Genomic DNA, 21059 nt, shown 5'->3' with positions numbered 1-21059 from the left:
TGAGGGTCCTCAGTACAGGGTTTCACAATCAGAGTAGTCCACATAATGTGAGAAGCATATGCTACACTCCTGCCTCTCTATCCAGGGTCCCTGGGTTTGGCTTGAGTCCACATCCAAAATTTTGGTTAACTTCATCAGACTTCTTAGTGTCATAATTTTATTCACAGTCTTCTCTGAAGACTGGAACAAAACTTCCAGATGTTAAGTGAGCAGTGAGGGCTGACCCTTTCCTCCCTGAAAGGATATCTCATTCTGGCAATAAGGACTCTTCAGTCTGATACTATCTGCCAAGCCTCCCATTGCTGGTCTCCTTCTACTCCCTGAGGATCCTCGAAGACCCGAAAAGGCTTACCACCACACTCCGGTCAGCACCGCCGCTAGAGGGCAGCCCGAGGCTGCAGCTTCCTGAGCCCTCTAGTGGTTGCTGGGGTGACCTGGCTCTTTTATGGAACCCATTAAAAACTCAGAAGTTGCACTTGGGAAGCCAGCCTGTGTGACACCCGGTAGCGAACTTCTTAGAAAACGTCTTGGTTCTCAGCTTCCTTTTCTTAAGGCCTTTGACAGAACTTAGATACGTTACCTGATGAGTCTCCTACTCCCTAAGGATCTCCTTCGCCCATGGTGGTTGGAACTTGGAGCCATCATTCTCTCTTGGCAAGGCAAAAACTTAGAATCTTGGGGAAGTTGGCAACTTTCCTCAATGTGATATAGGGCGCGTGCGCAGGAACACACACACACACACACACACACACACACACACATATATATATATATATACCTACATTCAAGATTTTTCAGCGTAATTCTAGTTTCAGCATTGCTTGCAGGCTCTGGAATTAAACTTCCAGGACTCAAATTTTGGCTCCTGCATTTACTAATTGGGTAATTTTGAGAATGTTAATTAACCTAAGCTTCCATTTCATTGGTAACGTAGGGAGAATAATAATACCTACATTATACACTTTTGGGGAGGAATAACTATGATAATGTATGGAAAGTGCTAGTCTGGAACACTAAGTGTTCAACAAACATTAGCTATTTTTATTCAAAGCTTCTGTCTAGTGCATACCATGTCTATCAATTTGGTCCAGAAAAATACTGTCTTTACACACCCACATGAATATATGTATGCAAAATGAATTTTGTAAACCACCTATAGTTTTCTAAAGTGGCTAAGCTAATAGAGACCCTAGAGTATGGAAAAGGGGGCTCATTTGTGTGATGCAATTCGTGCAATGGGTATTTGGAGCACAGCCTAATCCAAGAGGCCTAGATCCTCATGGAGGGGACTGTGTTTCGCATACAGATGTTCTTCCTCCCCTCACCCTCATCCTCACCCCTCACCAAGTGCAAGCATACAGGGTGAGTCTGGCCCTTGAGTCTGTGGGTCAGGGCAGAGGGCACAGTGGACGAAAGCAAGAGGGTTTCAGGCCAAGGCAGGGAACTGAGAACTCAAAGGCCAGGCAACCCAAGCCAATCAGATTCACCACCCACTAGGAATCTAAAAGGTGGCAGAGGCTTACAGCCCAAAGTCCATGCACAACAGGAAAGTGGCCAGAGAATCTGACAGGTAGAAACCTGATAGAGACACTATCAGAAAACTTAAAAGCTGAAGGGCTCATAACACCCACAGGCCCAAAGAAAGGTCAGTGTGAGCTGAACAGCTGTTGTATCTGGTGCCAGGGGCCTTGGCTGCTGTCTTCTACATCCAGGCAGCCTCCCTGATTAGCCCCACCTAGAAAAGCCAATTCTTCTGCTCTTAAAGGAGACTGGCTTATTTGTGGCAAAGCTATCATTTAGGTATGAATGGGAAGTAGGCGAATGGTGTGGAGTCTGCGGGGGGGGGGGAGGGTGGGTGTTCAACGGGTTCCAAAGCAAGGAGCTCGTGGCTGAAGCCTGAGCCTCCATGTTGTGAGTACTATGAGCGTTTCTTTCAGAGGCAGACAGGGGCCTTGGCTGCCGGGACCCGGACAAGCCGCGACTTGAGCTATGCCTTAGAGCCTGGGTTGAAATGGGAGCGGTATAAAGGAGGAGGGAAAGCATTCCTGGAGAGGGGGTGGGGTGGGGTGGGGTGGGTAGGTGGAGGGGAACAGCACGAGCAAAGGCGTGAAGGAAGAATGAATCTGCTGCGCGTTGAGGATGGCATGGAGACTTCCCTGATTGGAGCCGGGAGTTCTTGCAGGCGGATGGAGGCCGCTATGATTGGATAGCTAAAGTGGGGCCAGATTTGGAGGGCTTTGAATGCCCGACCGAGGAGCACTCAACCCAGCTCCTGACTCGCTATTTCCGTTCAAGACCGAATTACCTAAAGGGTGGTTAATTCCAACGGATGTTCTTCTTTGGGGGCTTCTGAAAAGTCAGTTTATCCTCTTACCTGTTTCAGTTCTGTTTACTCGGGGAGGAAGCAATCCTTACATGTCGAGGGGAGGGGGGATAATGTTGATAAATTTCTCTTTACTTGCTTTGAAGATGCCTCCCCCGCCCCAAATCCCATTTCCACGCCAAATATTATTAAATTTGGTAATTTGGTTTCTCCTCCTCACGCAAGTTCTCTTTCTCTCGCCAGCACCTCCCCCACGTTTTCCTGCTCTCCACCAGCCGGGCCTGTCGCCTCCCGACCCCCAGCTGCGCCCTCCCCAGCCCGCTGGCCCGCGTAGCCCTAGGCCCCGTGCGCCCCCCTCCCGGCCCACCGCGCCCGCGGTCCGCACACCCTGGTCCACGCCCCCCCGGCGGAGCGGTAGGTGTTGTGCGGTCTGCGCCGGGCCGCAGTGCGGCTGCGCGCACTGGGCTGCCTCCGGGGCTGGTAGGGCAGCGGCGGCCGCGGCGGCGGCTGGGCCGGGAGCGAGCGGCGGCGGCGTGGGGAGTGGTGTGGAGCGGAGCCTGGGGCTGCAGCAGCGCTGGGACTCCGGAGTAGAAAGCCCCGGGGACAAGGAAGGAAGGCCCGGTCGCCAAATCCCTGAGCAACCGTTCTTCTTCGATTTTGGGGGGAGCCTGCCTCCCACCTCGTCTTCAAACTCCCCCATCTCACCCCCCAGCCCCGGCCGCTGACGGGAGGAGGCGGCGGCGGCAGCGGGGGGCTGAGGGGCGCCGCCATGCCTTTGCCACGGTGAAGCGCCCCGGCCGCTGGTCTCCCCGGTGATGTCCCCCAGGCGGCAGGCGCAAGCGACTCACTCGAGCCCTGGGGTAAAGGCCTAGCTTATCCAGCTTCCTTCCTCCTCCTCCTCCTCCTCTTCCCCTCCCCCCTTCCTCCTCTCCCCATTTCGTCCTCCCCTCGCGGTCTCTTCCCTTACCCTTGCCCGAGCCCCCATCTTTCCCTCCCTCCCTCCCACCCCTCCAGCAGCGATGGCAGAGGAACAACAACAGCCGCCACCACAGCAGCCTGATGCCCATCAGCAGCTTCCCCCCAGCGTCCCCAACTCGGGGGTGGCCCTGCCAGCCCTTGTGCCCGGGCTGCCAGGGACAGAGGCCAGCGCGCTGCAACACAAGATCAAGAACTCCATCTGGTAAGAGGATCCTCCATCGCGGGGGTAAAAAAGCCCAGGCACATTTCTGCTGCAAAGTGGGTGGGGGGCGGCGGGCGGCGGGCGGCGGGCGGGGGAGTGGAGGAGGAGGCTGATGCATTCATTGAATGTGGCTTTCCCAAGTCGGGTGCACATTTGTAGGACCTCTGGAGGTCTGGGGACTTTGCATCAATCAGCGCCTGTCTCCTTAGCTAAAAAAATGGTTTTACCCCCTCCTCAATTTTGAGTGCAGGTAAACATGTTTTTTGTTTTTTTTCACTCATTATAAAAGAAATATGGGTCGAAATTAAGTCATAGTGCATGATGGTTTGCATGAATTTGGAACTGGAGAATGTGAAATGTGTTTACTCCTTTTTGCAGCCATAGGAGGAGGAAGAAGTGTATTGTGAATTTTCACCAAACAGACATTGTGCATAAGAATATTAATATGCAGCACAAAACCTAATGTGTCTCTTCCTTTCGTTTTGGGTTTCTGAATGTTTTTGCCTTCTTTATTCTAATACTAGATTTCTCTTTCAGGGAGTTTATTCTTTGCATTGATTGTGAAGAAAGCACTTCTTAAGTATAAAATATTTTAAGATGGTAGTTTACACCATAAAGTTATTTTTTTTACTTAAAAAATAGGGAATCAAATGTCTTGCCATTTGTGTGTCTTTTTGAAAGAAGCCATAGATAAAATATCTTCTGCTATTTTACTTTCTTGTATGAAAATTTCCAACATTTCAGCATTAGATTGAACTCCTAAAGTCTAGTGGGAATCTTTTAATAATTAAATACACTGAGTTAAGTCCATCCACTGTTAGAGCCATTGCAATATTCTTTGAACATGAACTTGCATTGCTTTGTAGGATTCTTCATTAACTGACTTTTTTTTTTTATGTGTAGTACTATTTTTTAAATGGAAAGCAATATTTGAAATTTGGTCTAAGAGATTGCCTTTAATAGAAGTTTAAAAAGAGAATTTCTTATGGTATTTTTAAAAGCCTTGATTTTGAAAATAGAAATGAAATCTTTGCAGGTCCATCACTGAATATGAGTACTAAAATAGCAAAACTCCTTTTATCATTTTGAAAACATATCGTAAAGCAACTGGCATTGCATGTACAGTATTTACACATTTTAAAAGTGACAATTTTTAAATACAAGATTAAGGTTATATAGTAATTTTCATTATTTTCTTGGCATGCATCCATGTTGCCATGATGCTCATATGAAGTAGGTCAGTGCAGGCTTTAATAGTCTCATCAACAGTGGTTGACAGTTGAATATCTTGCTTTCAGTTTTAATTTTAAAATGAAGTTTATTTTGAAGAATTTTTTTGGCTTTGACAATAGTCATGTTGTAGCAACTTGAATAGGTCCCATAAGTATGATTGGGGTGTGTGTGTGTGTGTGTGTGTGTGTGTGTCTGTGTGTGTGATAGAGAACAGTCTTTATTCTTCATTGAATACCCTCACCCCGTTTGTAAAGCTGCAGTTTAAAAGAAGGGATGGTGAATATCTTGGTTACCGTCAAGGTTTTCACAAAACCAGAGTGTTTTTTTTTTTTAACCTCTAGTAACACGTAACTTTTTGTTTCTGAAATCCTCATTAAATTGAATTAAGCAACTTGCTTTTTACATTCAGATGTGGGATATTCAAGTTATGGACTAAAATTTTTTTAAGAGAAGCAAATTTTAGAAGTTCAATTAGTAATGTATATTTCTCTAAGAGAACAAGAAGGGAAGGAATCTTCACTTTATAGTTTTAAAATAGGTGAGTTGTAGAGGCAGCCGAATGAAATGTTTAAATAATGAACGTCAAGTGCATTTTTTGATAAAAAATGTGTAAATTTAATTATTCTTTAATAGTTGATATTTGCACATCCATTACAGCCTTACTGCTCTGACTTTAACGTAAGAAAAACTTCTGAAGTAGAATACACTCCAGTTTTTGGTATTTGCTCTGAAAAAATAATGGGCAACAAACACGTGAATCCCAAAACATGAAATTTTATGTTTTTGTTTTAAAATTGTGATGGTATACTTACTAGCATCTAATGTTCAATTTTAGAAATCCTATTGGCAAAAATGATTTTTATGTACTTAAAACTTTAGAGTAAACAACATTTGTAGGTAATAAACAAGATAAGTGCATATATTTAATACTTGTACCCCCTGCTCCAAAAGAATGGGTTTATATTATTCATTAAGTGACTGTATAAAATAAATATATCAAAAGTGAAGACTTCTTTACTACCGTATTCTCCTAAGAAATATATGTATTAAATTTAAATTACATTTTTGAGGCAATAATATTATTTTACAAATTATTTTATCACCTGATAATATTCTGAGAGAGGATCAGTTTTGTACTACTTCCTGAATAATCCTTTGGTACCATTATTAATGAGAATTTAAAATTACAGTCAAAAGAAATGTGACATTTAAAAATTATCAAATGGGTTTTGCATTTGGTTTATCGTAGTTTCTAAATTACTAGGCTTGCATATCACAAACAAGTCTGTACTTGTCCTCCTTTACAAATATAAATATAGTATGTGATGTAGGCCTTTGACTGGACAATGAGTTATTTATCAGTTCATAATTAATTTATTCTGTTTATTAAACTAAAATCCTGTTTGATAAAAGTATGCCCATTGAAATATCAGGCATTAAATGAGTCTTTGAAGAAAAGCATTCAACTTTGATTGGAAACTATTTCTTAAAAGAGTTACAAATATATTTTAAAGGTGTATATAGAAAATAAAGATAGTACAAAATTGATAGTATTGTTATATTTCTATAATATGGTTATGAATACCTTCAACTTAAGTCTAAGTTAATAAGTTTACACGTTTCTTACTGTTACTCATTCTTACTCCATAGACAAAAAGTCCAAATCACTGACATTACTCACTAGAAAGGAGATTTCTTAGTAGGCATATGTTTTAGTACTGAATATGCTGTAAGGTATTTATATTTTCTAAGGAGTAGAATTCCAAAATAAGCTTTTGTTGTTAAAACTAGTAACCCATGCATTTTTACCTAAAACAAAGCCACAGCCTAACTGCAAACTTTTTTTAACTTAAATTGCACCCCTCTTTGGTTACTTAAAAAAAAAAAAAGCAAGTTTTCCCTTCCTTTTATTTCTCAGTGTCTTCATAGTTCAGTGAAAATTTTTTAGTGTAAGCCACAATAAACAAATTTACTAAGTCCTTTTGTTTACTTTTTAAGGCAGTTTTACTTGAAACCCTGATAGAATAAAATTGCTGTGAAACAAAAGGATTGAGATGGTTTCTGCCTGTTTGTGATTACTTATGTTTGAGATCATACCTACATGAGTGGGAGCAAATAACATATTTGCAATGAGGCTGTAACATAGATACAGGTTGATCATCCCTAATCCAAAATCCAAAATACCCCAAAATTCAAAATGCTCCATAATCTGAAAGACTCCAAAATCCCAAACATTTTTGGTGCCAGAAGTGAAAAATTCCACACCCAACATTGTATCATGCACAATATGATTTAAAATACTGTATAAAAATTACCTTCAGGTTGTGTGTATTAGGTGTATATGAAACATAAATGAATTTCATGTTTAGGCTTGGGTCACATCCCTAAGATACTCATTACACATTATGCAAATATTCCAAAATCCAACATAATCAGAAGCACGCCAGGCATGGTGGCTCATACCTGTAATCCTGGCACTTTGGGAGGCCGAGGTGGGCAGATTGCCTTAGCTCAAGAGTTTGAGACCAGCCTGGGAAATATGGTGAAACCACGTCTCTACTAAAATTTAAAATGTTAGCCTGGCGTGGGATTGCGTCTGTAGTCCCAGCTACTTGGGAGGCTGAGGCAAGAGAATTGCTTGAACCCAGGAGGCCAAGGTGCAGTGAGCTGAGATCATGCCACTGCACTCCAGCCTGGGCGACAGAGCGAGACAAGGCTCAATAAGTAAATAGGAAGCACATATAATCCTAAGCATTTCATGTAAGAGATAGTCAACTTGTACCTGAAAATTCAAAAAAAAATACTAGTGTTTTATTTTAGAAAATATTCCAGTACTATATTTATTCAAATTCAGGGATTATTAAAATAATTTTTTTTATCAATTACTGTACATTTATTTGCAGGTGAGACTTCATAAGCTTCTTATTAAAATGATCCTATAATATTGTTTTACCCATTTTATGGAAAGAGAGAAACAATGACAGAGAAGACCTGTAAGATTCTGCTGATTCCTTATTAAACCATGAAAAAAATTCTGGGGTCAGAGTTCTTTATCTTTACTCAGTCCTGCAAGGCATATGTACTTGTGTATCTGCTATATTTTAGGCTTAAAATTATAATAAAAGTGGTATTACATGTGTGATCTATTTTGGATGTTCTCTGAATTCTAGTTAAAACCCAAATTGAACAATTTTGTTTTACTTTCTTTTTTTTTTTTTTTTTTAAATTTTTTATTGGATTTTAGGTTTTGGGGTACATGAGCAGAGCATGCAAGACAGTTGCGTAGGAACACACATGGCAGTGTGCTTTTCTTTCCTTCTCCCCTTCACCCACATTTGGCATTTCTCCCCAGGCTATCCCTCCCCACCTCCCCCTCCCACTGGCCCTCCCCTTTTCCCCCCAATAGACCCCAGTGTTTAGTACTCCCCTTTCTGTGTCCATGTGTTCTCATTTTTCATCACCCGCCTATGTGTGAGAATATGCGGTGTTTCATTTTCTGTTCTTGTGTCAGTTTGCTGAGGATGACGTTCTCCAGATTCATCCATGTCCCTACAAACGACACAAACTCATCATTTCTGATTGCTGCATAATATTCCATGGTGTATATGTGCCACATTTTTCCAATCCAGTCTATTATCAATGGGCATTTGGGTTGATTCCAGGTCTTTGCTATTGTAAACTTATGATGATGACAATCGACATCTAGATGTTAAGTGATTACTCTCTTGTTTCCATCTTAGTTACAGCTAGCAAAGTTTGGTGATCTAGAAGATTTACATAGTGGTGCCATATAAGTTCTGATTTCAGTTCCGTGTCCTAGAAGGCAGTGGTTGAGTCTTATTCTTGGTTTTGAGTCAGGTAGCTTATTAACCTGTCAAGAAATATTATTGTTCCTTCAACTACAGTGGAAAACATTTACTATAAACTCATAACATTAAAGTTTATTTTAACTGGAAGTCCAGGATTTTCATTTTTCTTTAAAAATAGAGACTGACTAGCACATTAGCTGGCTTCCATATATTTTTGATGAGTAGTTTGACTTGCTACCTACCTTGAGTTTAGTCTGTTGTCAATACCAAGCACGCAAAAGACAAGATGCATTTTGTGTATCCATATTGAGGCTGTGTCCCAACACAGTTTCTAGTTCCAGAAGGAAGGCATTTTCTTGCTCTCCTATGATTTGAAACTGATAAAATTATCTTCCCTATTGATGAAAGGGAAGTTAGACAATTAAAGCCTGTTGATTTTCTTGTCTTCTTTAGGTTGGGTAGCACATATGTATGTATGTAAATGATTGACCAATTTGTTCTCTCCATTGAAAGGTGTCTTGAATGATGGTATGTGCAGGACTGATTGGGTTTCTCTCTCACTGTTAGTTTTGGGTATTATTTGGGGAAAATGAGCTTCACAGTAGTGGAAAAGACAGATGTGTCTTGTTATGAAAGATGCTTTGGATTAAGAATTATATCACATTACTTTTTCCATTAGAAAATAATGTTGCATGCTAAAATTGTACCAATGAAAATTAAAATAAGCCTTATCATTTACTTACATTTGAGCACGTTAAGCAAGAACAGTTTGTAAGTACTCAAATGAATACCTCCTATATACAAAGTACTATGCTAGAGACTGGCATTTGAGGAATGCCCATTCACTTGTAATATTAACCTTGTAAAATTGACCTAAGCAAAAATATGCAATAAAACTTCTCTTTTATTCAGTTTAGGGGACCAGGAAAAGAAGTGACAAGTGTCAAGGTATGGATTGTGGAAAAAGTAGACCTTGGTTTCCTCATTTACAAAATGAGAGGTTTATATTAAGTGACCTTGAAGGTTCCTGTAGCTAAGTTTCTAACTCTGTTAGTAAATCAATATTGACAACAATAATAAAACCATAAGCACAGTGAAAGACTAACATAATTAATTTATCATAGGCAATCAGCAGAACATTTTCATTGGATGAATTATTAGGATTTCTCAGTGTTTTCCTTGGGTGTTAGCTGAGGAGGACTTGCTTATTGCTACCTTGTGCCAAGGGTTCTGTTATGTGAGGTTAAGTCTGCAAATCTTTACTGAGCATATATTTAAAGTAGTGAAGAGTTGTTTATTGTGTAAAAGTAAGGCTATGTGGTAATCCTGGTTTTTGGGGGGTTTACTAACTACTGGTTGAGATAGTGTAGTAGGGAGTCTGTTTGTGTGCTGTATTTGTTTTGTTTTTTTTATAAAGAGATGCTCAATGTTTAGTCTTATCGCATAATAGTATTTTAATATTTTAAGGTAGTAGTGAATGTTACATTGTAAATTCGATTATATAAATAAGAAAAGTATGTACCCTTTTCATAATAATTTAGTTCAGAGTTGAGCTTCACAGCTATTCCTCTTCATCTAGGATAGACATTTTAGTAAGTGATTGTGACAGAATGTTATTTGTAAATTATAAGGAACATGATAGTAAGATGGTTATTCCACGTCTATGAGCAAAGTACACCACTATTGTCCAGTGTCTCCTATTCCACCATTCTCTGTTTAGTCTTTTTTTTTTTTGAGACAGAGTTTCGTTCCTGTTACCCAGGCTGGAGTGCAATGGCATGATCTCGGCTCACCGCAACCTCCGCCTCCTGGGTTCAGGCAAGTCATCCTGCCTCAGCCTCCTGAGTAGCCGGGATTACAGGCATGCGCCACCATGCCCAGCTAATTTTTTGTATTTTTAGCAGAGACAGGGTTTCACCATGTTGACCAGGATGGTCTCGATCTCTTGACCTCGTGATCCACCCGCCTCGGCCTCCCAAAGTGCTGGAATTACAGGCGTGAGCTACCGCGCCTGGCCCTGTTTAGTCTTTTAGTTGCTTTCTCTTCTGCTTTCTAGAGGGTTCTAAGTTCAAGTTAAAGATGAGCAGCATAGGCCAAGAGGAGGAAGAATCTTCCTGCCCTGGGTAGGATAATAAAATAAGGAACAATAAGCACTAAAGCCTTAATACACTTGATTACTGACTATGAGAGTAAGATATTTAGCACTCAGCCCACATAAATAAAAACATTAAAACATGATTTTTCTTTTTTGCCACTGTAAATAGGCATTACTTTTTCTGTTCCATGAACTGTATGCCTCCTATTTATAAGACAAAATATAAACATAATGAGATTTGGTTAACTACATATACCCTCTCTATTAGGCATCTATTACTGGAGCTTATATGTATATAAAGTTGTGTGGGAGGTGAAGTTTTCTGTTTCCTCATCACTGAGCACAAACGGAAAACTGCTGATATTCCTTGCTATTTGAATCTTGTTTTTTTTTTTTCCTGAGTGCAGAGAGTGAGAGGTCACAAAGTGACAGATTCCAATCTGTTATGTCTTAGATTTTTGGAAGGTCCATATGGTACACAGTACCATCTCTTCCAAATAGCCTAATCTAAAATTAAAAAAAAAATTATCTGAACCCATTTGTTGTCTAAATTTGGATAGCAAGGATTTAGATAACAAAGGATACCTTTATACCCATTCCAACACAGGATTAGCAAATTGATTTGAACTTGCATGTTAAGTCTGATTGATTAGTGATATTTCTAGCAAGGGCATGGGAATAAGAAGTAATGATATACATACCCTAAATTGCCACCCTTTTTCTTTCCAAAATCAGTAATTTTTAGAATTGGAGCTCTCTTATAGATGAAGCAGTAGAGCAATGGCTATTTTGGGAAGGGAGAGTCACTAGGGCTATTGTCTTGCCATTTATGATGCCTAATTTTAAAGTACAAACCAAGCATGGAGAGCACTTGAGTTTGTGTGTTTTTCTATTTTTCTGTGGCTTTTCTGTTTTGAGCACCTGTATTGCCAAGTAGCTACAAGATGAAAAAAGGAGATTACTGTATGAAGTGGCTGCTTCAATTTGTACTATCTATTACCCTTTTTCTTTGCTTCCATTATTTTGTTTCTCTGCTTATATATGTGCTGGTGTGGTCCCATTACCTGCTACCTTGAGAATGTTGTTTCTGCTGATATAAGTGTCTAACTTTAAGATCCAGCTCATGAAGCATGTCGCATGAATCTTTCCCCAGCTTCCAGGAGAACAATGATCTGAGTTGTATAATTTTTTTCAGTAGTTTAGACTGGCCTTACCTAAGATAAGTTCATATTAGTGAGTTTTTACTGAATTTAAATGAAACGCCCTCATTTTCTAATATGTAAAGTTGATAGGAAATTGGAGATTAAATGTATCTGAAACAAAGTAATCACTTGCAGAATCAGTAGTTTATAGTATGACAGTAAAATGTGTTATTTATATATGGCAGAACCAAGAACTTACGGTTGTTTTTGCAATATGTGTTAAATTCTAAAATTTAATTGGATGAGTGTTACTTCAGTTATGTTTTGCTTAAAGTTGATGCTTCTGGGAACCTGGGAAATGTATTCCAACAAGATGCTTTAGTTAATGTAAGTGAATCTCTTCGATATTTGATTGTAGTCATTAGATTTATTAATAAGATATGTCAAATCAATCTTTGATCAAAATTTAACTGTCAGATTATTAAATGCATGTCCTTGTTTCTGAAGCAGGAGCTACTAGCAAGCAGTGTTTTAGGTAGGTTCTGCATGTACAAGTTTTTAATGAAGTCAGAATGTCAAAGATAAATTCTGAATATATAGAATCATATAGTCAGGGAAAGCTGAATGCCATACACATTTATTTTAATGACTGCTACATAGATGGCTTAAAAAGGTTAAAAAAAGAATGTTATCCTTACCTTTAAAACATTCACCCTCTTTTGTGGTAGATTCATCAATTGAATTTATCAAAAGTAAGATTTTGTTAAATGCAGTAAGGGTATGTAAGCAGTGCCATAAACTAATACAGAATTAGGTGAGGGAGGGATTCAGTGAGGACATAATATTTTTACTGGCAAAATTCAGGATAGTGGCCTTAATGAAAAATCAAGTGATGGGCTATCCTAAAACACTTAACAGTATACTTACTTGGTCATTGTTATTCTCACCAGCAGAATTAGGATTGAGTTGTTGATGATGACAGTGAGCTTTGCGAATAATGTGAATAAATAGAGGAAAATAGCTTGGAAGAAAACTTACTTGACTAAGGAATAGGGATTCCGCTAACTAATCACAATACTTTTACGTAAGCTTTCATCCACAAAATAGAAGACAGAATATAAAGTAATAGTAGAGAAGAGTACCAGAGTGTAAGTAGCAACAACCCATGTCACCTTAAACTTGGCATTTCACAACAGTCTTTCTTCTATGCCGTAGTACCTTACCACCTCAAATTGCTTTCATTTATAGTTCTTCTACTTCTTTTGATAGTAGATATCACTATTCCTTCTTTCCATCAGTCTTGCAGCATCTGTTTCATCTTTGATTTTTCTGTCATCCTCGTGTTCAGTATTTTAACAAGTTTCCCAGTTTGCAGTATAGCTTAAATTTCTTGTCTTCCTATTTCCACTGCTGATAAGGTTTGGTTATGTCCCCACCCAAATCTCATCTTGAATTGTAGCTCCTTTAATTCCCATGTGTTGTCAGAGGGACCTGGTGGGAGATAACTGAGTCATGAGGGCAGTTTCCCCCATACTGTTCTCGTGGTAGTGAATAAATCTAACAAAATCTGATGGTTTTATAAAGGGAAACCCCTTTCACTTAGCTCTCATTCTTTCTTGTCTGACACCATGTAAGATGTGCCTTTGGCCTTCCATCATGATTGTGAGGCCTCCCTAGCCACATGCAACTGTCAGTCCATTAAACCTCTTTTTCTTTATAAATTACCCAGTCTCAGGGATGTCTTTATCAGCAGCAGAGTGGGGCACTGCTGTAAAGTTACCCAAAAATGTGGAAGTGACTTTGGAACTGGGTAACAGGCAGAGATTGGAACAGTTTCAAGAGCTCAGAAGATAGAAAATGTGGGAAAGTTAGGAACTTTCTAGAGACTTGTTGAATGGCTTTGACCAAAATGCTGATAATGGTATGGACAATGAAACCCAGGCCGAGGTGGTCTCAGATGGAGTGAACCTGTTGGGAACTGGACTCCTGCTAAGCTTTAGCAAAGAAACTGGTGGCATTTTGCCCCTGCCCTAGAGATTTGTGGTACCTTGAACTTGGGGGAGATGATTTAGGGTATCCTGCAGAAGAAATTTCTAAGCAGCAAAGCATTCAAGAGGTGAGTTGGGTGCTGTTAAAAGCTTTCAATTTTAAAAGGGAAATAGAGTGTAAAAGTTCAGAAAATTTGCAGCCTTATGATGCAATATAAAAGAAAAACTCATTTTTGAGTAGAAGTTCAAGCCTGCTGCAGAAACTTACATAAGTAATGAGGAACCAAATGTTGGTCACCAAGACAATGGGGAAAAATGTCTACAGGGCATGTCGGAGGTTTTCACAGCAGCCCCTCCCATCACAGGTCCAGAGGCCTAGGAGGAGAAAAATGGCTTCATGGACCAGTCTTATGGCCCTCCTGCTCTACGCAGCCTAGGAACTTGGTGCCCTGAATTCCAGCTGCTCCAGTCATGGCTGAAAGGGGCCAAGGTACAGCTTGGGCTGTGGCTTCAGAGGGTACAAGCCATAAGCATTGGGAGCTTCCATGTGGTATGGAGCCTATGGGTGCACAGAAATCAAGAATTGAGGTTTGGACTGACTCCACTTAGATTTCAGAGGATGTATGGAAACACCTGGATGTCCAGGCAGAAGTTTGCTGCAGGGATGGGGCCCTCATGGAGAACCTCTTCTAGGGCAGTGCAGAATGGAAATGTGGGGTTGAATTCCATACACAGAGTTCCCACTGGGGCACTGCCTAGTAGAGCCATGAGAAGAGGGCTACCATCCTCCAGACCCCAGAATGGTAACTCTACCAACAGCTTGCACTGTGCGCCTGGAAAAACTGTATACATACCCTCGATACCAGCCCATAAAAGCAGCCAGGAGAGAGGCTTTATCCTGCAAAGCCACAGGTGAGGAATGGTCCAAGACCATGAGAACCCACCTCTTGAATTAGTATGACCTGAGTGTGAGACATGGAATCAAAGGAGATCATTTTGGAGCTTTAAGATTTAACTGCCCCACTGGATTTCGGACTTGCATGGAGCCTTTAGCTCCTTCATTTTGGGCAATTTCTTCCATTTGGAATGGGTGGCTTTATCCAATGCCTGTACTCCCATTGTATCTAGGAAGTAACTAGCTTTTTGATTTTACAGGTTCATAGGTGGAAAGGACTTGCCTTGTCTTGGGTAAGATTTTGGACTGTGGACTTTCAAGTTAATGCTGAAATGAGTTAAGACTTTGGGGGACCATTGGGAAGGCATGACTGGTTTTGAAATGTAAGGACATGAGATTTGGGGGTGGGCAGAGTGGAATGATACAGTTTGGCTGTGCCCCAACTCAAATCTTAACTTGATTTTGGCTTCCATAATTCCCATGTATTGTGGGAGGAACATGGTGGGAGATAATTGAATCATGGGATGATTTCCCCCATATTGTTCTCACGGTAGTGAATAAGTCTCACAAGATCTAATGGTTTTATAAGGAGAAACGCCTTTCACTTGACTCATCTTCTGTTGTCTGCTGCCATGTAAGACATGCCTTTTGCCTTCCACCATGATTGTGAAGCTTCCCCAGACATGTGGAACTTTGAGTCCATTAAACCTCTTTTTCTTTATAAATTACCCAGTCTCAGGTATGTCTTTAACAGCAGCATGAAAATGGACTAATACAACTGCCGAGACCATAATTCAGTGCTTCACCTCTCATTCCTGGATTATTACAGCAGCAACATAGCTGTTCTGTGCCATTGTCCTTTCTCTCCTACTGCGCTATTCTGTGTATTACGGTCAAAATAAGCCTTCTGAATGCTATTCACCAGCATTCAACATCCACTTCAGTCCCTCAGGCATCTCACATTCACCTTGTATTTTGTGATCCTGCTTTCATTCCTGTTTTACCTCTTTCCTGTTTCACATCATTTCCTTGTTTCCAAACCCTACTTAATTACATCTTAACCATTTTCAAAGCCATAGCTCAAGTTATTGTACTATGAAACATTCTGTAGCTACTCTAGTACACATTGACCTTTCCTTGACTTCATAGTGTGTAGTGAGTTCTGTACAATTTAGCACTTAATCACTCAATATTTTTTCAATAGTGTTCTAATACTGTTGTAATAAACAAGTTATTTGAAGGTGGGGACAACAAATTTTGCTTTTTTTTTTTTCATTTAGTGGTAGGTACTAGTGAATATCTTTTTTTGTTTACTGCATTCTTAGTGGCACTTTTCTTTTTTCTACATATTAATGTTTTTGTATTCGATAACATAATGTGGTAATTTTCTCCCAAAACAAGTTATTAAATGAATGGTGCATTTTACAGAATAGAGGACTGGGACAGCAGTTGATATTTTTTAAAATTCCATTGGTGAAACTCAATTAATCATTTATTGAGAGTTTCAGTTTTACTAGTCCCATATCTTTCACTGTATACCTAGATTTAAAAATAATCTGTGTTCCAAATGAAAGCCATTGTGTCCTTCATTTAAAACCCACTGAGCAGGTGAGTACTATATGGCTCAGTAACCTTTCGTGACTGAGTATACAATAGTAGTTTGGGTTTTATGGACTGATTAGTTATTCTGTATCCCAGCCTAGTTCCCAAGAGATAAATTAAAGATCCCTAAACATTGAAGTGGAGATGGCTTTTTTAAGTTTGGTCCTAGCAGAGGGTTTTAGCTAATTTTTTTGGGAAATAAGACCCAAAGTTAAGGTAACTTGAGTTATGGCTAAAGCCTGAAGGTGACAAAGGAAACTTGTGGGTAAGGGCAGATAAGGAAGGAGGTAGATTTATTTGGGAAGTATGAAAGGGATAGGAGTAAAACAGGAAGACAACAGAGAGGGCCTGAAGTGTTTCAAGTTCATACAAGTGGCTACCTAGGTTACTGATAGAGAGCTTTCATTTCTTTTTTGATGAGGGGTAGGGTTCTAAAGATATTCCTTTTAGAGACTCTTTCAGCTTTAAAATTGTATTTTGTATTGTGCTGCTTGGTTACAGCAGTGGTTCTCAAATTATTACCCTATTCTTACCACCTGGGACCTTGTTAGAAATTTAAATTTGGGGGCTGCCCCACAACCCAGAATTACTATAATAGAAACTCTAGGGCTATGGTCAGCAGTCTTTGTTTTAACCAGTGTTCCAGGAGATTCTGATTCTCTACCTGAAACTGAAATTTAAAAACCACTGGATTAAAGAAGTCATCTTCTTAAAAACAAAACAACAACAATTAGGCCAGAGTCCCATGTGGCAAAGTTGCAGTATGGTAGTCCCCACTTATCTGCAGTTTCACTTTCTGAGGTTTCAGTTATTTGCAGTCAAGCACGGACTGAAAACACTAAATGGAAAAATACCAGAAAAAAAATTATAAGTTTTAAATTGCTCCCTAGTCCAAGCAGTATGATGAAATCTTGTGCCACCCTGCTCCATCCTGCCCTTTAGTCACTTGGTAGTTATCACAGGGATTTGGTAGTGCTATGTTCAAGTAACCGTTATTTTACTATGTAATTATTACAGTTACTTATTTTACTATCCTATTTTGTTATTATTTATAGTTATAATTAACCATTAGTTATTGTTTTTCCCTATGTCTAATTTATAAATTAAACTTTATTATAGGAATATATAGGAAAAAACATATATATAAGGTTCTGTACCATCTGTGGTTTCAGGCATCCACTGGGGGTCCTGGAAGGTATCCCTCAAGAATAAGGGAAGACTACTCTATTCTCAATCATTCTTAAGTCCTCCAAGGTGGGATTCATAATTCCATAATTTTAATGTTTTTGAATATAATTCTGCTACAGCCTCATTTTGAAATTTTAAAGTATTGTAAATATACACTTTTCCTCTAAACTAAAATCTTTAGTCTCAGTAATTGTGTATTAAATGAACTGATGAATAAAAATTAAACACATAGCATTTAGTCACTATTTTCTTTTTCCTTTAGAGCACTTAGTGTACTAATTATAGTTATTTTAAATTTCCAGTCTGACAATTCCAAAATCTGTTATATCTGAATCTGATTTTGATGCTTGGTTTGCTACATAAGTTAAATGAAAAAATGAAGCATAGTTTCATAGTTCTTAGTTATTCTAAAAACTATGGGACAGTTACAAAAAGTATAACATAAGCATAAGTGGAATATCAGAAGTAGAAGATAGAAAGGAACAGAAGAAATATTTGAGGTAATAATAACTTGAGAATTTCCCAGAATTAATGACAAACACCAAATCCAGGAAGATCAGAGGACACTAAGCATGGTAAATAAAAATATATATATATTTTTTGTATGTATATGTATACATACATGTATATGTATATATATGCCCAGGCATATTTTTACTCAGCCTGTAGAAAATTAGAGAAAATCTTGAAAGAAGCCAGAGAGAGAGAGAGAGGAAAAAAAAAAACAAACCACTTTTCCTACAGAGGAATAAAGATAAAAATTATATCAGATCTGAACTCAGAAAGTATGCAAGCAAGAAGAAAATGGAGTTAAATATTGGTGTCAAAGAAAGAAAAGTAAAACCATCAACCTAGAATTTTGAATCCAGCAAAATTATTCTTCAAAAATGAAAGAGAAATAATGATTTTTCTCAGAGAAACAAAACTTGGAATTTGTCACTGATAGCTCTGCCTTGCACAAAATATGAGGAGTTCTTCAGAGAGATGGAAAATGATATAGGTCAGAAATTTAGAGCTATATAAAGGAAGAGTAAGAATAAATAAATAAAGATAAAAATAACACTTTTTTTCTTCTTTTTTTTTTTTTTTTGAGTTGGAGTTTCACTCTTGTTCCCCACGCTGGAGTATAACAGCGTGATCTTGGCTCACTGCAACCTCCACCTCCTGGGTTCAAGCCAGTCTCTTTTCTCAACCTCCCAAGGAGCTGGGATTACAGGCGCCTGCCACCACGTCCAGCTAATTTTTGTGTTTTTAGTAGAGATGGGGTTTCAACCATGTTGGCCAGGCTGGTCTCAAACTCCTGACCTCAGGTCATTCCCCTGGCACATCCTCCCAAAGTATGGGGATTACAGGCTTTTTTCTCTTATATCAACTTGATCTAATAGATAACAGTTGAAAACAATAACAGTGTATTCACTGAGTATAGCTCATAGATAAGCGAAATGAATAACAATAGTTCATTCACTGCTGGGATGAAAGACTTGAGAATACTCGGTGAGCCGAGATCGGGCCATTGCACTCCAGCCTGGGTAACAAGAGTGAAACTCTGTCTCAAAAAAAAAAAAAAAAAAAAAGAGAATACTTTAAAGTACTTGAACTAACCGTGAAGCAGTATGATGTTTTTTGAAAGTGGACTTGGTTGGATTAGTCATAAATGTATATTGCAAAGTTTAACCACTAAAATTTTTTTTCAAATAAAGGAAGTGTAATTGGTTGCTAAGAGACTTAGGAATATGGAATCCTACAAAATGCTCAAACTCAGAATGGAAGACAAAAGAGAAATAGAAACAAAGGGCAATATCTGATACTTGTCAGTTCATTTATATCAATAATCATTTCAAATGTGGATGTTTTAAATAACACAAATTAAAAGACTGTCAGAGTGGATAAAAAACAAGACTCAACTATATGTTTACAAGTTTACCATTTACAGTAACCAGTTTCATTTTATCATTTACTAACCAATTACTTGTAACATATTTCATGAATGTCTTGTAGCAGAAGTTGAGAACCTTTGCAAAATACTGCAAGCTAGTGGCAAAGTGCTTAAATTAAATGGCTGTATTTGGTGCCCAGTGTTATGTATAAACCACTTAATTTCTTCCACTTAGAATTAATTTTCCAAGTAATTATTGAGTACTTCTTATGTGGATTCCAATTTTTATAAAACGGCTTGACTGAGATAATTTACATACCATTAAATTCACTCATGTTAAGAATACAATTAAATGGTTTTAGTATGTTTACAAAGTTGTGCTGTCATCACCATGATCTGATTTTAAAACAATTTAATTTTTTTAAGTGTTGAAAACTCAACTACAGTGACAAAGTTGCATAACAATTACAAGTAGAAAGGTTATTTATCTAATTATAATTCTGGAGGGTCAAAAGCAGTAGGAGCATTTGAGGTGGTGTTTCTGTTTCACATGCTGAAAGTTAACAGAACATGGTTTTTAGAAACTCAGAAGATGAAGTTGTACTTGGCTTTGTTCTTTTTCTCTGCAGTCTTTCCATGTCTTTATCCTTTGTTGGATGAGTCTTTTATTACTTTAGATACACTAGAAAGCTTTATTCTACTTAGATGCTTACGGCTAAAAAAATTGTCAAAGTATTGTTTTGAACTTCACCATAAGTTGTGTGAGTCTTACTGTGATGCACATGATTTTAAGACACTTAACACTTTATGTATTTGTAATTAGCACTGTATGTAAGCTGTCTTGTTTTTCTGCAGTGTATTTTGAGCCCTGCAGTAGTTATATCTTCCTACATTAATTTCTCAGCCAAGCATAAAACCTTCCAAATAGAGTAACTTTAATTAAAAATCTTATATTTTTAACAGTTTTGAAGTGAAAAGTATCAGAATCACAGAATGACAATCCAATGTAGTTGTATAATAAATAATTGTAATTCCTCTTCTGGAATTAGTTGCCTGGGTTTGCCATCCCAGTCACTGATTTTTTGGAAGGTGTTTCCTTTTTCAGTAAAATAGAACTGGCCATAATGCTTATCTTATAGAGGTATAGTGAAGATTAAATGAGATAATTCAGATGGAACATTAATGTAAAATCTGGTACATGATAAGTACTGGTTAAATGTTGCTTATTATCTTTTAACTGTACTATAATTAATGTTTTTACTTTAACATACCCTCTATATACAAGATTATATGATTACTTCTGATTTTTATTACTATATTAGTATATTGTAATGTTGGGAAGCATGATGATACATAAAGGAAGAGTTTTCCAGACTGTGAGAACAGCAAATACAAGTTCTTAAGGCCGCACACCAGGAAGCCAAGACATAAGAGTACCATGGGTACAGTGGAGTGTGGCACGTGAGGTCAGAGGTAAAGGAAAAACAGATTTGTATAGGACTTTGCTTTTTTTTTTTTTTGAGATGGAGTTTCACTCTTGTTGCCCAAGCTGGAGTGCAGTAGCGTAATCTCATATCTCTGTAACCTCCACCTCCTAGGTTCAAACGATTCTCCTGCCTCAGCCTCCTAAGTCGCTGGGATTACAGGCACACGCCACCACACCTGGCTAATTTTTGTAATTTTAATAGAGATGGGGTTTCACCATGTTGGCCAGACTGGTCTTCTACT

The 21059-nt window shown here is 38.7% G+C and overlaps 2 protein-coding genes across 9 annotated transcripts in view; both read left to right on the top strand.

Annotated features, from left to right (window-relative positions):
- Positions 1–1857: 1857 nt before the first annotated feature.
- LOC118144851 (uncharacterized) lies at positions 1858–3048 on the top strand. Its single transcript, XM_035259727.3, has 2 exons — positions 1858–2356; positions 2567–3048. The coding sequence occupies exons 1-2, from the start codon at positions 2242–2244 to the stop codon at positions 3046–3048; spliced, it is 597 nt and encodes a 198-aa protein (XP_035115618.3). The 5' UTR covers positions 1858–2241.
- The window catches only part of RFX7 (regulatory factor X7), a 166456-nt gene continuing 148169 nt past the window's right edge, over positions 2773–21059 (top strand). For 2 of the 8 annotated variants that reach the window (XM_054239675.2, XM_078334270.1), the window contains exons 1-3: positions 2773–3183; positions 3338–3503; positions 17440–17521. In XM_054239675.2, the coding sequence (XP_054095650.2) occupies positions 3139–3183; positions 3338–3503; positions 17440–17521 (293 nt within the window). In that variant the 5' untranslated portion in view covers positions 2773–3138. Of the gene's footprint in view, positions 3184–3337; positions 3504–17439; positions 17522–21059 lie in introns of those variants that run through there. The other 6 variants (XM_054239678.2, XM_054239676.2, XM_078334273.1 and 3 more) reach the window with 4 other exon arrangements.

Source organism: Callithrix jacchus, chromosome 8 (assembly GCF_049354715.1).
Source record: "Callithrix jacchus isolate 240 chromosome 8, calJac240_pri, whole genome shotgun sequence".
NCBI classification, from domain to species: domain Eukaryota; kingdom Metazoa; phylum Chordata; class Mammalia; order Primates; family Cebidae; genus Callithrix; species Callithrix jacchus.
This window is presented reverse-complemented; position numbering and strand designations above follow the sequence as displayed.

Bases quoted from the DNA above. Each gene is read 5' to 3' on its own strand.
- LOC118144851 (XM_035259727.3), top strand. From the start codon at position 2,242: ATGCCCGACCGAGGAGCACTCAACCCAGCTCCTGACTCGCTATTTCCG. The intron at 2,357-2,566 runs GTCAGTTTATCC...TTCTCTCGCCAG, and splicing joins TCTTTGGGGGCTTCTGAAAA to CACCTCCCCCACGTTTTCCT.